General features: G+C 40.5%; 1 protein-coding gene across 1 annotated transcript in view; it reads right to left on the bottom strand.

Moving 5' to 3' along the window:
* Window positions 1-16492, bottom strand: part of meis1b (Meis homeobox 1 b) — a 95641-nt gene that overhangs the window by 43709 nt on the left and 35440 nt on the right. The window contains exon 8 of the mRNA XM_077581638.1: window positions 6873-7018. Within this exon, the coding sequence (XP_077437764.1) occupies window positions 6873-7018 (146 nt within the window). The remainder of the gene's footprint in view (window positions 1-6872; window positions 7019-16492) is intronic.

Genomic DNA, 16492 nt, shown 5'->3' with positions numbered 1-16492 from the left:
ATATTAAGGGTGTAGCAAAAAACAAAAAATACGATTGGAAGCGCAAATTTAGTTTTGACGAACCAAATCTAATCGCACGCTACCTATCGAAATATGTACAGTATGCAATTGTCTATTATGAGAGAGGTACACCAGGTAGAAACCGTTTTGACGTTGCCGATGATTTATTTTTTCTTTGAATTTAATTAACTTGGAGAGTTTTGACTTTGGAAAGCTTTTACATGCTGCATATAAATAAACATGACAAAAGACACTGACGCAAACCAAATTTTTACATTTTCAAATCGTTACATTCTTGAATCGTATCGTACCCCGTGTATCGAGAACAGTATTGAATCGTCTTTTGTGGAGCGATGCGCACCATATGACCAGCAATGAAGCTGTTAATGCAAAGTTGCCAACTACACTTTTACAAGATGTAAGATTGATTGAGCTGGTTCAATGCAATTAAGACAAGTGGCATTTCTAAAACCATTAAATGACAAATTTAAAGGATTAATTGTCATTTTTAAGAATAATAAAAGCCATTATTTGGGGAAAATTCCATTTAAGATATTTTTTAATCTTTGTGCTTTACCCAAAATTCATTAAATATTTTTTTGGTGAATGGTAAATCAAATATATAAAGCCAAATAAAATGTGGAATGATGTGTTAACTGATCTATTCATTCATTCAGTCATTCAATTGTGACCATTTAGATTTATTAACATACCAATTTCCATGCAGAGCCAATGATGGTAAATAGTGAACTAATTTACTATACTGTAGGTTTCCAGTGAGTTTCCTTTTTTTTTTTTGGGGTTATTTTCCCATTTTTCTTCCAGTTATCTAGCTGTTGTATGTCAAACATTTGGGACTTCCCAGCATTGTGGAATGCAGCATTCCAAATTTCTTGGTAAGATGAAGAATTAAGATTGAGGAGGAACGACAACAGGGTCGACTGATGAAGAGAACTTTTGTCCACGCGGTCAGCCCTTGTAATGAAGAACAAAAAAAAGTACAAAGCGACGCTTTTTAGAGGGCGCACTGATGTTCTTGCCCCAGGTGACCACGGTGGTGACATATTCAGGCTCCAGCAATAAACAGCCTCAGACTGACGCCGTCTGAGGTCGACTTTGAACTCTTCTGGCGCCTGCAGGAACGCTTGGCATATCTGCAGCGATCGGGGACAGATTACGGACAAGCAACGGCGCAATCCCGATTATCTCGAGAATTACACGTCACAGTGACGAATGGCGATCTGCTCGCACGACTACGGATGCTTAATTCTTGTTAAGCGCCAAATTTCCTTGAAAGTGCTGCTCACAAAAAAAGAAGCATTGCAAATAGATTCATGAGGCCTAAATGTGCAAGTTTTGTGCATTTTAAAAATAAGAATTACAATTTAACCTTGAATAGTCCATTGAGAATCGTATCATTATCCTTTGAAATACACTGATCAATACAACTTGAATATCTATATTGTCACAGCCCAATTGTACAGTACATTTATTAGATTGACTTGAGAAACTACATTTAAAATAATACATATGAATTTTTTTAGGCAGATGCCGCTTCCTTTTTTTGGCAGAATAACATTCAATTTAATGATTAATAGTCCGATTAATTTTTAAAAATATATATAATGAACAAAATGACTTTTTGGGCCCTTAAAAGGAACCCCAACTGTAATGACAAGTTCACTCTGTATTATTTATTTAGTTGTTACTAACATAACTATAAGATACATTTTTCAAAAATAATTTCTAGTTTAATACATTTTGTAGAAACTTATTTTGGACGTACGCCGCCATTGTTATTTACATTGCAACGCATTCAGTGCGTAGTGACGTAGAATGGCGGCTGGCTCTCTGCCGAGCAATGTGAAACGCCTATACAGACAGCAAGGTAAACCTTGTAGCGTTCCTAAAGAAACAACATGCTATCGGGAGAGTCACCCTCAACCACGCCGTGTTCTCGTATTTCACCAGACGCATTAAGTGTTTTGATCGTCCCTTTAGGAACGCTATGAGGCTTACTTTGCTTTCTTAATAGGCGTTTCACATTGCTCGGCACTGAATGCGTCGTGACGTAAATAACAATGGCGGCCTAAACTGGAAATTATTTTTTTGAATGAATCTCATGTTAGAAACAACCAAATAAATGATATAGAGCAAACTTGTCATTACAGTTGGGGTTCCTTTTAAAACAACAAAAAATATATGAATTATAGAATTAATATTTCTATTGCTATCATTGAACTATTCCTACAAAAGCAATTGCTACCCCTACTTGCTAATACAACACATTTAGCTATGCAGGATTGACAACTCACTTTGACTTTTTAAGTCTTTGACTTTAAAATGTATTCAGTAATTCCCTAATCACATTGGGATAAAAAGAATCACATGACTGACAATTACAAGCAAAAAAGTAAATTTTGATTTTCAGCTACTTCATTCTCATTTACGTAGAAATCATTATTTAGCATGTCAGATTTTTTTATAACATCGACACTATTTGAACAGTATCAAAATTGTTGTTTATCTTCCATTGTTGACTGAAGTGTACATGGGGTAAATTCTAGATTCACATTTTTAGTAGATAGGAACAATATTGACATTTGATTTGATTGAGTCAGAAAACTTTATTTATCCCCAGTGATCGACTCCAGCACACTGTCCCTGAATGGGTTCTTCCAACACAACAGGTCCTCTGCCAGTTTATGAATGAATTATGTCACTTTTCACATCTGTTTCTATTCAAAACCACAATTTGTGTGTGTGTGAGAGTATGTGTGCGTGTGGTTTGAGCTGGTAAGGGGTGGTACATGTGCGTACGAAAGCGGTTAAATTAGCCTCTAATTGTATTAACGGTGGATTATGCCTTCCAGTTGGATTTTTTTAATACACTGTCCATGCGTTTTATACATTTTGAAAGGGAGAAAAGGTGGTGGCGATGGTGGAAAGGGAAGGGGGGTGTGCATCGCGGGGTTGGCTTCGTTTACGAGCTGCGATCACGGCTGCCTATCGTTACACCGCCCGTGTGTACAAATAGGCAGGGAGCTCAGCCAGCAACGGGAGTGTTAGCGATAATGTGTGCTAGATCGTGTCCCAGTCTGCCAGCTAACACCACCGCCCCTGCCTGTTCGAGGCAGGCAGCCATGAACGTGAATAACTGTTATGGAGGGGGGAAGAGAAGGGGCATTATTGCAAGGGTGGGGGGGTTGAGGCGTGCTTGTGAATTCCATCTAATTACTCCATCACATAATTTCACAAATTGCCTTTTCAGAGGGGAGAGGGGAGCGGCGCACGGGGAGCGGCGCACGGGGAGCGGCGCACGGGGATCGGAGGTCTGAGCTTTCATTGACTACTTATTTCTTGTTAAATTAAACAAGAAAATACCATTTGGATCAAAGCAAAGGGGGTTAGGGGCAGCAGGGTGTCCATTCCAAATGCATGATGGGAAGCTTTGAAGAGGCGGTACCAGTTTTCCTCCTCAGAGGCTAACGCTGCAGCTCTGAAACTTATGCCAAGGCTTCACAGGCATTGAATAACTTGTCACCATGTTTCCGCCAATAGGTCCACTTAAGTTCACCTTGTATAATTTCAAATGGTGAACACTAATCCCCTTGCAGTTTTTGCCATTTCTAATGGAAACAGTCACAAAATATCCTGATTGTACCACACATTTTTCAGCACTTTGTTTGCTTGGATAGGGTGGCGCTAAATATATTGCTGTCCACTGGTCTCTTCCATGTTGCATAGTGCAATGGAAAATTCAAGAAAATTCAAGAAAATTCAAGAAAATTCAAGAAAATTCAAGAAAATTCAAGAAAATTCAAGAAAATTCAAGAAAATTCAAGAAAATTCAAGAAAATTCTGTATCAGCCTTAAACGGTGTCACTATTATCACATTTATTTTCGATTAAGTGTGTTAAGAAAACATCTGATTCAAACTCCAACTTTCATACATTTTGATTTTAAAAACAAGGTTCCCCACCACACAGTGTGATAGGCCTATTTTGCCTAAGCCCACTTTAGTCAGTGTACATACAGTTCACTTGCATGTTGTGTGGCTAAAAGCAATGCTGTCCACTGATTGGTCGATTGGATTAGTTACTTTTTCTGGCAGCATCCAGCCTATCAAGAAAACGTCAGCCTGATTTACCAAACTACACTATTTCATGGAAATGTCAGTTTTGGCACCTTTCACAAGTTAGAAGCAATATTGGGTCAGGTACAACACTGTCATATTATTTGCAGTTTCTATTGTAAAGAGTCTGAAAGAATATCGCACCCATGCGATATGTACCTATACAATAACCGTTATAAATTAAACTACAGTAATTTCTGGACTACAAGCCGAACCTGACTATAAACTGCGCTAGCTAAATTTGGGGAATAAACTGTAAGCCACAGGTGTTTTTAATGTTACCGCACCGGGTTCCCGCTACTTTCTTTTCCATAATGAGGGCGCAAATTGTCTCGCTCTTGTTCTGTCTCTCTTACTGTATTTGGGCTCACTTAATTTGGTTTGCTCTGCCTGACTCTCTTGCACTTTCTTTATAGTGCGCCCCCTTGTGATCTGATGGATCAGCCGCACCTTTGTATTAGCCGGGTTGAATGCAAGTGAAAAAAGTAGCGGCTTGTAGTCCAGAAATTACTATATATTGCTTGGATGGAAACATGGCTTTTAGCTTAATACTTTCACACTGAACGTCTAAATTATTGAATTACATCTGATGACCACTGATCTTAGAAATGAATAACATTTCTTACTAGAATTGTGCTTACGACAAACTCCAAAAGCTTAACTAAGATGCGCAAACACCTGGATGCTGGATGAATGCCCCCTTCCACCTCCTCCTATATATTCTGGCAGCTTCATCCCGCCACCCACTTTCCCTTCCACTCAGGCACAACGGCGACTCCCCTGAGGGCCCGAACGTAAGCGGGGGGCCCGCTGCACCAGTCTAGTTTTGCTGTATCAACATCTTCTCCTGCATGTGCGCTCAATTATTAAATACACTTGAAAGATAATGGGGGGTTTGTTTGTGTGCATGTGTCCAATTGGTGTAACACAAAAAGCAGCAGCTCAAACAGTGATGCAGCTCTAACTCTGCTTTAAAGCTGAAGTAAAAGCAGAGCTTTGCGGCGTACTGTAATTAAGTTTTTCTTGGCCATTAAGATCCGGATTGTAAATCCAACCTTGTATGCTGAGGAACTAAAGCTATCCTGCAATATTGACGTAACATTTTGGGTTGGATGAGTTCAAGTGTAAAGATGAACTCCGTCAAGCCCTCACTAAGCGAGGAAGTGCCTTGGTGAAATCACAAGCTGCTTCTCACCATTCGCCGTCTCGTTGAAAGAATTACATATTTGTTTTTAATAATCGCTCCGTCAAAGCGTCTCCACAAGCCGCTAACAGGAGGGCGTGCTTGGTTCGGAGCGGATAACAACACAAGTGTGCGTTTATGAGCGAGAGGATAGTAGAAGAAGAAGAAAAATTAGAGGCGCTGTGATCCGGCGAGCATTGATGTGTTGTTTGGCGTGGTAATAACCAAAGTGGCAGCGGTGGCGTAGAGATGTTTTCACACGAAATGTGATGCTGAGAGCAACTGAGGATGAAAATATATGACTGGCGACTGCCATTTGATAGTAATGACTGCTTTTACAATATTACTGGCCCAAATTCAAGAAAAATGCCAGCTTCAAATCAAAGTAGCAATCATCCTATAGGAGGTAAGCCAAAGAAAGGAGCGGTATGTGTCAACAGTCTAATATTCTCTCAAGATGGAAGCATTCTATATAGCTGGACAAACAGAAAGTCACAAAAATGGCAGTACCACATTCCGACTGAGTGAAAGGAATCATTTTAAATGTCCCATGCCACACTTTTAAACTTTTTTTTTTTTTTTTAATTATTGAGTGTTCTATGAATGGCGAAAAGACAAAACCAAGACTCAGAAAGTGTAGCAATACTGAGTGAGTGAATGACATTTTTCAAAACTCTCGATGTAATATATATATATATATATATATATATATATATATATATATATAATATGTATATATTCGGGCGAAAAAAAAGAGAAATCCAAGTCCCAAACACAGAAGTTAACACATGCCGACCAAGTGAATAGAATAATTTTAATGTCCCAGTGTTTCTCTTAAAAATTAAGTCTCAGAAAGACACATGACGACTAAGTGAATGAAATTATTTTAAAGTCTGACTATTCTGCAGAAAAAACAAACCCACGTTTCAGGAAGGGGAGTAATACATTGTACACGTCGTATGAGTGAATGGATTTATTGCTTGAATCCCAAACTTTTATGTCCGAAAATCCCAGAGTTTTATGCTGTATTTGGAGAAACCCAAGTCACAGACAGAAGAATAATACATGCCTACTGAGTCAAAGGAATGACTGAAAAAGCCCAAGCAGGAACCAAGATGGGTGAGTACCGATACCAGAAATTGGTATCAGACACCAACCTTGTTTCAAGGTACTGCGTACTCATTAAGGATGCTGATACTAGCCACCGATACTAAAGGGGAAAAAAAATCTGACATTGAGCAAGTGCTCCTTGCCAGTAGTTGGTGCTACGCTACGGCTGTTTGACACATCAATGAGAGATCATGTGTGTCAGAAAGACAGAAAGATCGTTGTTCAGAATGATCTGTCATTGTGTTAATTGATATTTTACATATCATAAATACTCGTAATGGTATTGGTTTAAAAAAAAAAATTATACTGAATATCACAAATTTTAGAAAAAGACAAACTGGAGCCACAGAGAAACAAGAACTATGTGCTGACAGAATGAATTCAATGATGAATTACTGTGAAAAAAATATCCAGTCAGGGAGGGTTTTGCCACTCCAAACTCACTGTTAGGTGCTGGAAGAGCCACGCCCGCATGATGTTGGTGGCCACCTTGGGGAAGATGCCCCTCTTCTTGTTGCGCTTCTTCTCCTTATCCGGGTCGTCATCATCGCCCGTGCTCGGTGAGGCCACACTGTTGTCCAGGCCGTCGCCTGTTAAAAAAAGAATTAGAAGGCGAGAGATTAGACGCGCCATTTGTTGATGTCAAGCACCTCAAAGGGCAATAAAATAGTGAGGAATTCCCACGCGGATGGCGGTGTGGGAGGGAGTCTTTGAACGCAAATGCAACAATAGCTCAAAGTGAATAGCACATCCTAAACGCATTCATTTTTGATACTTTTATAAATATCCTTGCCTTTCATAACTCCCACAGTCAAAACACAGCTCGCATCCCAGCACAAAGGACTTGTAAGGTCGCATTTCCCCACTCAGCCGTCCTGGCCCGCGCAGAATTGAAACTGACAGAGAGATTTAGTCTTTATTATCCTGCATGTGGAAGCAGGGGGGGAGGGGGTTGTGGCATAGTTATTCTGCCATTTGACTCGAGCTAGAAAACAGTAACACGGCGGTATAAAAGGGGAGATTCCCAAAGAAAAGGTAGCGGCAAAAAAATTGCGCTAACAAAGCTAGCTGCTTTTAATAACAATGGCGTCAAGGATGCTTACAGCAACCTGTAGGCATTCGATAAGGCGCTATATTAAGACCAGTTCACCTCACCTGAGGGGGAAGCCAGCTTAAAGAAGGTGGGGGAGCGTTCAAAGGCTTTTTTTCTATGCATTCACGCATATACTGTACCGCTATATACACAAGTGTGTCTCACCAATTACAGTTAGCACTCTATATGAGCCTAATTGTTGCTATCAGTATTCAAATGAGAAGGTAGATTCCATTCAAAGAAACACAAGGAGCGGTAACCAAGCGACTGAGCTTAGCTGCCAGTGCGAAGGAGAAAAGAAAATACAAATAAAAAGCGCGGTGAGAATTGGCTGCGGTTATTTATTGATTACACACAAAGCACTTCTAAAGCTTGCTCGGCTTCCAGCGGCGCCGGAGCGACACCTCGCTAAGCCCCCAGCACATTGATAATTAATGGGGATGTTGGCTCTAATCCGGCTGGAGATGACTTTTTTTCCACGCCCGCCGCCATCAGCGGAATAATCAGGGGCCTAAAACTCAGGGCCTTTGCTCCCCATTACCTCAGGCAAAAGCGCGCCTGCAGGGCACCTGAATTATACACGCCATTAGGATAGCGAAGGCGCCACGATTGGTACTCCTGCAACACCAAGATGCATATGCACACATATGGAGAGCTTCTTAATGAAGTTGCAGTGATAAAGCAAGGTTCCTGAAACGCAGGTGCAAACATTAATCATGCACACATGCGCAGGAAGATGGCAGCACAACTGATGCTTTTCGACTACAACGACAATAAACTTTTGGAGGACCACTGTTAAATTATTTTCTAAATTTAGTTCCAGAGAAATTTTCTAGGGATGAAAGAAGCCCCAGCACCTCGGAATATATCTGATTGGATCCTTCTAGCTCCAGCAACCCTACCCCAGAACTAATGATTTCTAGGAATCATCTGTTTGGACTGTAGGATCTACTCGCTAAAATTTGTTCTAGCATCAAGAACTTGTCGAACTTGTACCCAAGAGGAATGTCAACCACAGGAGAAGCAACATTTGCAGGACCATTGTAGGTTTGGAATGTGAGTCTAAATTTAGTTCCAGGAACAAAATTCAACAAAAGTTTGTCAAAAAAAATTGTTCTGGGGTAATTCAACAGCACCAGAAGAAGAGCGGGCAATTGGGCGCTGAAACTATGTGATTGGAACCTTTGAGTCCCATAAATGACAAATAGCAAGGACTTCATGGAACTCTTACAGTCGGAAGCCCAGACTCAGGAATTTTCATGGAACAGTGTGTTTTGGATTGCAGAAACTATTGTCTAAATTTAGTTTTAGAATCTGTAACTTGTCAAACTTATATCCAAGAGGCAGCACAACCACAGAAACCAGGAACCTTTCAACGACCACTGTGTTTTTGGACTTCAGGAAGCCAAAATTGAGCTGGAATTCAGAACCTAAATTCAATTCCAGGAACAACAAATATAAAAACTAAATATTTAGGTAGCATACTAACCACAGGACCTTTACCCTAGGAATAGGAACTCTTAGATGAGCATTGTCTGTTTTGAAATATTGTCTAAAATTGGGATATTTTGGGGGGATAAGAAGTCCAGGAACCTTTGGAGTGGCCTCTGGACATTTAAATATTGGTACCAATTAGATTCAGTACCTACAAGTACCTCAAACTTCAGGTAGCATGATAGCTTTATTCCCAAACTTGTATCTGTTATTGCTTAAATTTAATTCTGGGGTAATTTAGCAGGGATATAAAACAAACCCTGGAACCACCAAATTCATCAAACCTTTATTATAACACATAAAAATGACTTTGTAAAACTAGAATTCCCAGGATGCAACAGCAGGTCTGAGGCCATGTAGCTAATACTGACACTCATAACTCTTGCAGGCTTGCTTGTGAGAAAGTTTGGTATCCTCAAAGAGTTTAAAAAAAAGGGCATATGAAAAGTATTCCATTGTCAACATTTCTTAATTTTAATTTTTTGTTTTGTTTTGTTTGGGTGCTGCTGAGCACCCTGAAGTTCAGACAGTGTGTGTGTGCGTGTGTGTACGGGTGGGTCTGTCCGTGTGTTGCAGTGTTTGTAATCCAATAACAGATTTTCATTGAAAGCAAATGCTCTGAATCCGCTGTAAAGACCAGCTCATGTTCAGCAAAGCCTACAATAACAAACCCAGGGGCTCGTCCCGTGTGAGTTGGGAAAACAGAAGCAAATGGCTTGCCTGCGACGGCCAGCCAGTGAGACAGTGAGCGAGGAAAGGGAGGGAGTCGTGGCAAACAACGCGTTGAGAGATGCTTGCCTTGTTTTTGTATCCTTCTCTTACATCACGCAAACACTTCACATCTCAACAGGCAATCAAAGCCCATCTTTAAAAATTGGGTTTTTAGCCAGGTTTACGGATTAAGAGTGGGGTTTCAAAGTTGGGGATGGGGTTTCACTCTTTACATACAAATCAGAGCTTCAAACCACGTTTAGTGTTTCAAGACGGGGTTTGGTTTCAAATTAGGGTTTCAAACCAGGTTGAGGACTTCAAGCTAGGGTTTCAAGTGTAGGTTGGGATTTGAATGTGGCCAGACTTGAGGTTTGAAAGGAAGGTTTAACAATAAGATTTAAAAAAGGTGGTTTAGACAAACGTCATATCTTTACAAAGTCCACATTTGTGTTGAAACTAAAAGCTTTCTTCCTGACTTTCATGTCCAGGGTGAGCCTCGCATAGCACATTATGCTATTGCACTTATGCTTATGGTTTTGGTGACGCTTATGCTTACGGTTAGCTAGCAGGCAAACCACGGAGGAAGCACCATCAATTTTATCGGCATTTCCATTCTCGCCGCAATTTGATACCAATCACCTCAGCCAGGTCTGGGGCCAATTTCTGCAAAGGGAAGAGTGGCGGCTGCTACAGGAGTAGGAAACGGAGAAGGAAGAGGAAGACAAGGAGGGAAGGTGGTTGACATGTTGAGAAAGTGTTTCCTCACAAAAGGCATTAACGATGGATTCAATGGAAATATAAACACCATATACAGTATATACAGTGCTGTTTGTGAACCCTGCAGGCATGGTCCTTTTTTGTATAAAATATTAAAATAACCTTATTAATTGTTTAGTCATACCCAAATCTACAGTGCTGACATTGAAAATAATGGACTTGAACAAAAATAATGATAATATTGTCATTCATTCTTGAACAAAAGTTGTTAATTTAAGAAAAACTCAGATTTCATGGATGCAATGTGTGAATCTCTCACTTAATTGGACATTGCACCTCCTTTTACAACAAGAACTTCATCCAAACACTTTCTTTAGTGATTTATCAGTCTTTCACATCTACTTTGGGGGAATTTTTGACACTTCCTTGCAAAATGCAGCCAGTTGAGAGAGGTTCGATGGGCGTCTAGCATAAACTGTCCGCTTCAGATCCCGCCACAGTATTTGGAAAGAATTGAAGTCAGGATTTTGGCACATCCAGAACATGAATCATGTTGTTCTTTAGTCATTCCTTGGTTGTATTGCTGGAATGCTTTGGATTATTGTCATGTTGCATGATCTATCGTCTACCAGGCTCTAACTTCACAAAGAACGGCTTCAGGTTATGATCCAGGATTTCATAATATTCCTCTAAATTCATGATTCCCTGGACTATGCAGAGTTGTCCAGGTCCTGAGGATGAAAAGCCAGCCCAGAATTTAACATTCTCACCCCCATACTCCACCCTAGGGGGAAGGTTCTTTTGCTGGTATGCAATGTTGACTTTTCACCAAACATGAATGTTTTAGTTGTGACCAAACAGTTCCATTTTGGACTCATGTGTCCACAAAAGGGACTTTCAAAAAGCTTCAGTGTTGTCCAGGTACTCACTGGCAAAGTTGAGATAGGCAACATTGATCTTTTTTGAGAGAAGAGGCTTCTCCCTAGCAAGCCTTCCATGAAAGCCTTGTCAATTGACTTTTCTTCTGATTGTTGAAGCATGCACATGTGTCCCAGATGCAGCAAAATATGTCTGCAAATCCCTTGATGTGATGTTCGAGTTGGCTTTTTACCTGAATTATAATTTTTCTCGTGGTTCTTGCTGATATTTTAGAAAGTCGTCCACTTCTAGGCAGGATTGTAGTAATTTTCAGTGATCTCTTGTTGCAGATTATCTGCATCACAGTGGAATGATGAAGCTCATTTTTTTTTTAGATGACTTTATAGCGGTCCCCTGAGATTTCTCTTCCTCTCAGCATGACTGACCTGTATGGGTTCACCTGGGTAAGACTAAAGTGACGTGGTTTTGTCTCTGTTTCAGTCAGTGATGCACAACTTCACTAAACCTCTCTCATTTCATTGGTCCATTTCAGTGGGTTAGTTTAGCTACTAATTTGTCCTACCTGATCCTACTTGACTGCTTGCTTTAAGCAATGCTGCTCAGGGTTCACTTACTTTTGCACCTACACGAATTGACCAAAAACTCTTTTTAATTAATTATTAATTTAATTAATTTTGACTACACAATTGATTTTAAAAAAAGAACAATGCATTGAATTGATAAACCTACACCTGTTATTTCATGGTTCAGATTGAACAACAAAATCAGGTTGGAACAATTGGAAAGTCCAAATTCAGGTTCAGAAACTTTTGAGCAGCACTGTATATATATACATATATACGCAATAAAGTGTATATACACACATATATACGCACATTCAACACACATGTATAAATATGCTTTCAAGGCAAGGTTGGGGTTTCAAGTTAGCCTTTCAAGCCAGAGTTGGGGTTTTAAGGTAAGCTTATGGTTTGAAAATAAAGTTTCAAGAATGGGTTATGCTTCCACAGTAGGCTGTCAAAACAAAGTTTGGGTTTCAAAAAGTAGTTAGGATTTGAAATTAAAAATTAGGGATCGGGTTTGAAAATTTATTTTCAAGCTACCGTTAGGGTTTCAAATTAACCTTAAGAAGAGTTAGAGTTTCAAGATAGGGTTTTAAAGCCGGAGTAAGAGTTTCATGTTAGGGGTTAGGGTTTAAAACTAGGGATTTAAAGCAAATTCAGGTTTCAAGCAGGGTTTCAAATTAAGGTTTGAAGCCAGGATTAGGGTCTCAAAATAAAGTTTTAAAGCAGGGTTCTGGTTTGTAAACTAATTACATCACAAGTGAATAATCTAAGTCAGTACAGTCAGTGTGGCCTGACAGTAACCAGATTGCGATATCATGAAATCATCAAGCATCAAGTGACCACATTCAAGATGGCCACCCTTGCACCAAAACGCCCCCAACACGCTCAGAATACCCACGACATGACAACAACAAGGAAGAAAAGGAGGAAGAGGTTGAAGAAGGGCCGAATCAATGAAGGGTGGTTCTTGGCCGTGGGGTTGTGAGGCATATTCTCGTGTGCGCGTGCGTGTGTGTGTATATACGTGCGCAACATGCATGCATGGATGTGCATTGGTCTGTGTGCGTGCGGCCTTTTCTTTATGCATGTGTGTTTCCAAGCACGGCAGTGTGTGTGTGTGTCAATTAAGGAGCAGGCCAGTGACTGGAAGGAGCCAGGGGCAATTGAAATGCCCCGGGGCCAACCAAGGGAAAGAATATTTTATCAGTCGCCTCACACGCTGAGTACACACACACACACACACACAGACACACGCACGCATGCACGCTCACAGACGCACACATATATATTTATATACATATACATATATACAGAGAGTCACTGGGCGCCAACAGATAGACGTAAAAAAAAGTAGGTTAGCCTTGCCATGCGTTTCTCCAGCATTGTTTGCATTAGCCTTTCCTTGCTCATTTAGCTCAGGTGGCTTTTATTTTTCGGTTTAAATTCCCGCTTCATTCCACATTTGTCGGAGAAAGGAGCGTGGATTAGAAAAAGTCAAGTTAATTTATGTTGTTGATGAAAATGTATTTTATCGTTTATCATTTATTTTATCGTTAGTTTTCATGAACATTGATAAAATCTAGCTGTTGTTGATTGAAGATAACATCTACAGATAGAAGATTCTCCGACACATTTTGATCCTATTAGGGCACGCTGCAAAATTGGCATCTTTGCAGAAATATCTCATCTATACAGTTTATCTTGTTGCAAATAAACATTCACACCTACAAGATATCATGTGTATCAAATACACAGACACCTTAATTCAGCATAGTTTTAAAAAAAAAAAACACACAATGCATGGATCAGTCTTTCATCTGCAACATACATAAGATGAGTGTTAAACAAAAGAACACTATCAAGAGAGCTAATGACGCTTCATCTCTTTTGTATTCCGTCTCAAGGCGAATGCTGACATTATCGAGCGCTATCTAGGCTAATCTGTTATGATCTGATTACGAGCAATTGCTCGCGCCGTGTCACGTCGGAGGTGTCGGATATTTTTTTGCCGCCTGGAAAAATGAACGGCCGCCAAATTCTGCCACTCGGTCATGTGCGAAACTGCGCCGTCTTGCTTCTGGCACCACGTGGGAGAATTATGACATTTAAGCTTTCTAATACATCCATTTGTTTCCCCACAAGTGCCAAGAGCACAAAGGGTGATGAATATTAGCTTTGTGCCAGATGTCATGAGCACTGGGATCATTTACAGATGGCTAAACGCTTTTTCGAGAGATGTTTGTGTGAGATTTTATGGGTCGCGAGTTGGATTTGAGAAAGAGAAGAAGTTCTTTGAGGTGATGTCACGTGAATGCTCATCTCTCTGTTGTCAAGTAACCTCCGCCGGGCTCGTCTCCCATGGGCCCCGGGGTCGGCTCTTTTTGGAGTTTCACAGGCAGAGCGTCTCATATAACGGCGAGTGGGCAGGCAAGACCCAGGCCTCGGGGCCTCACTATCGTGTTCCACACAGGAGACGCGCTACACTCTTGTGGAGCAGGTGAGAAGAAACCCAGCTGAAATCCAGGTGCGGCTCACAGAGGCAACATTCACGCAGTGGGGAAATCACAACCACCTTGGATTTTCTTTTGGTTTATGTGTGACTTTTTCTTGGCAACGATATGCAATCAAATCTGGAAAATATCGGATATGCAACCCGGTGTTGAAATGGTGGAAATCTTGTCGACGTCGACACACCATAACAGCAACATCGATGGAAGATCATTTCCGATTAAACAGTTCAGACTGCATTGGAAAATACTTAGACTTTAAGTGATTTAGATTTTGAATCAAAATACTACGACTTAATCCAAAAATCTCCATTCTCCTTTCATATAAATGCCACAAAGTGGTGTTCTAAACGATTTGCATATTGTGCTTTTCTGAAGAAAAACGACAAAAATGTCATAGTCCAACAGATAAAAAATCAATTTTGATGAAAATAGTAAAGTATCAAGAACATCATACGGTGGGTACCCTAAGAGCTTTACAAAGCCTCACATACACTTATTAGCGAACTTAAACATTGAACTGGAAAGCACAGCGACAGGCTGCTGCTTTCACATCAAAAAAGTTTTATTTTTAGTTTAAAATGGCTTACTTTAACGAGGATCCTGCTCCACATTGTAGCTAAAGGTAGAATCCAAGTCAATTATTGTGTCTATTGGTGTACAAAATAAATCCTCCACACCGACTGGCATTAGCGACATGCTGAAGCTAAGATAACTAGCTGATGAGACATTTTCTCTGGGCCAACCGACTTTTTTTATTTTGTTTTTTTATCATGCGTGTCGGGGTGAGAAGAAGGTTAACAACACAGGTATGTTCCACTGCCAGACAGTTTATTTAAATCTTATAATCTGGCTAACTAACTATTTACATACACTCGTATCCAGTTATGGCTAAAGGAAGCACCTAGCTAGGTCATACACATTGAGTTTCCTTAAAAGGACAGTACACACAATGGTATTGTAAGATTTCATTCTGATGAGAATGCAAAAATTTGGATTTGATATGTGCTTTTCCATGCCCACTCGAATCCCCATTCGAATAAACACTGATTTCGTTCACAGCTCTACAAAATATTTAGGACCACAAGTGGAAGTCACACTTATAAAGGCAATGTGAACAGAAAGAAACTTCTCAATAGACACACACAGCATTCCCAGCAATCCTCACTGGGTTATGCAGTGCTCACAAGAAGTAGGAGGCGGGCGGTGGGGTAGAAAAAAAGTGCCGCTTATTGTATTCAGGCCATTCATAAGCTCTAAAGCGCGGGGGGTTGAGTGGGGTGCATACAGGGGGACCCTCCATGACCCGCCCATCTCCCAAATATTCTGAACATGCTGGAATTCCTGTGAGATTCCAAAGCAGGGGTACACTTTCAAAAGCATCTCTCCTTTTACGGCGCTGAAAAACAGACACCCATCCCATTTGATATTCTACAAGGCGGTGGTTCAAAAATGGGAACTAAAAGTATTCCAAACAACACACACTTAGACACAAAACACTCTCTGTGACCAAAGCATTTTTTTTCACTCCGTAGATGGAGGAGAGGCGAGAGAAATATCTCTTCTCCACCCCGACTGCGCATAATGACATGCGCTGTGGACAAAACAAGACGGTGGCGCGGTGCGGCGCGGCGCGGCTCGTCTAGACTTTCCTTTCCTGCCCACGCCACTATTTTGGGATCGCAATGCGGTCAGATCGCATCCCTTTGCCAGGGTAGACTTCACTTAGCGGAACATAAAAAAAAAATAAAAAAAAGATGAGTGGAGTTGTCATGACAAAAAAGTGCAATGGGGTCAACTTTGCTTTGCTGCAGAGTCACATATAAGGCATGTTGTTGTGGTTAATAAGTGTACTTTTGCAAGTTTTTAATTACACAATAATAGTTCACATGCTTGATGGAATTGTCCAATGGTAGCGCCCAGCTGTTTGTCATTCTTTTCTATGAACACATTACTTTACATTACTTAAGCCTCGCCATCACTAATTTACGCAAGCCAAGCATCTTCCACTAACTTGTCTCGGTGTATGTTGAAGCGTCTCAAGCTAATTTAGCTTAGCATTGACAGACATTGATTGACATACAGCAATCAAGTATT

The sequence above is a fragment of the Vanacampus margaritifer genome, chromosome 12 (assembly GCF_051991255.1).
Source record: "Vanacampus margaritifer isolate UIUO_Vmar chromosome 12, RoL_Vmar_1.0, whole genome shotgun sequence".
NCBI lineage: Eukaryota > Metazoa > Chordata > Actinopteri > Syngnathiformes > Syngnathidae > Vanacampus > Vanacampus margaritifer.
The sequence above is the reverse complement of the archived record's forward strand: the minus strand, read 5'-3'. Positions and strand labels throughout refer to the sequence as shown.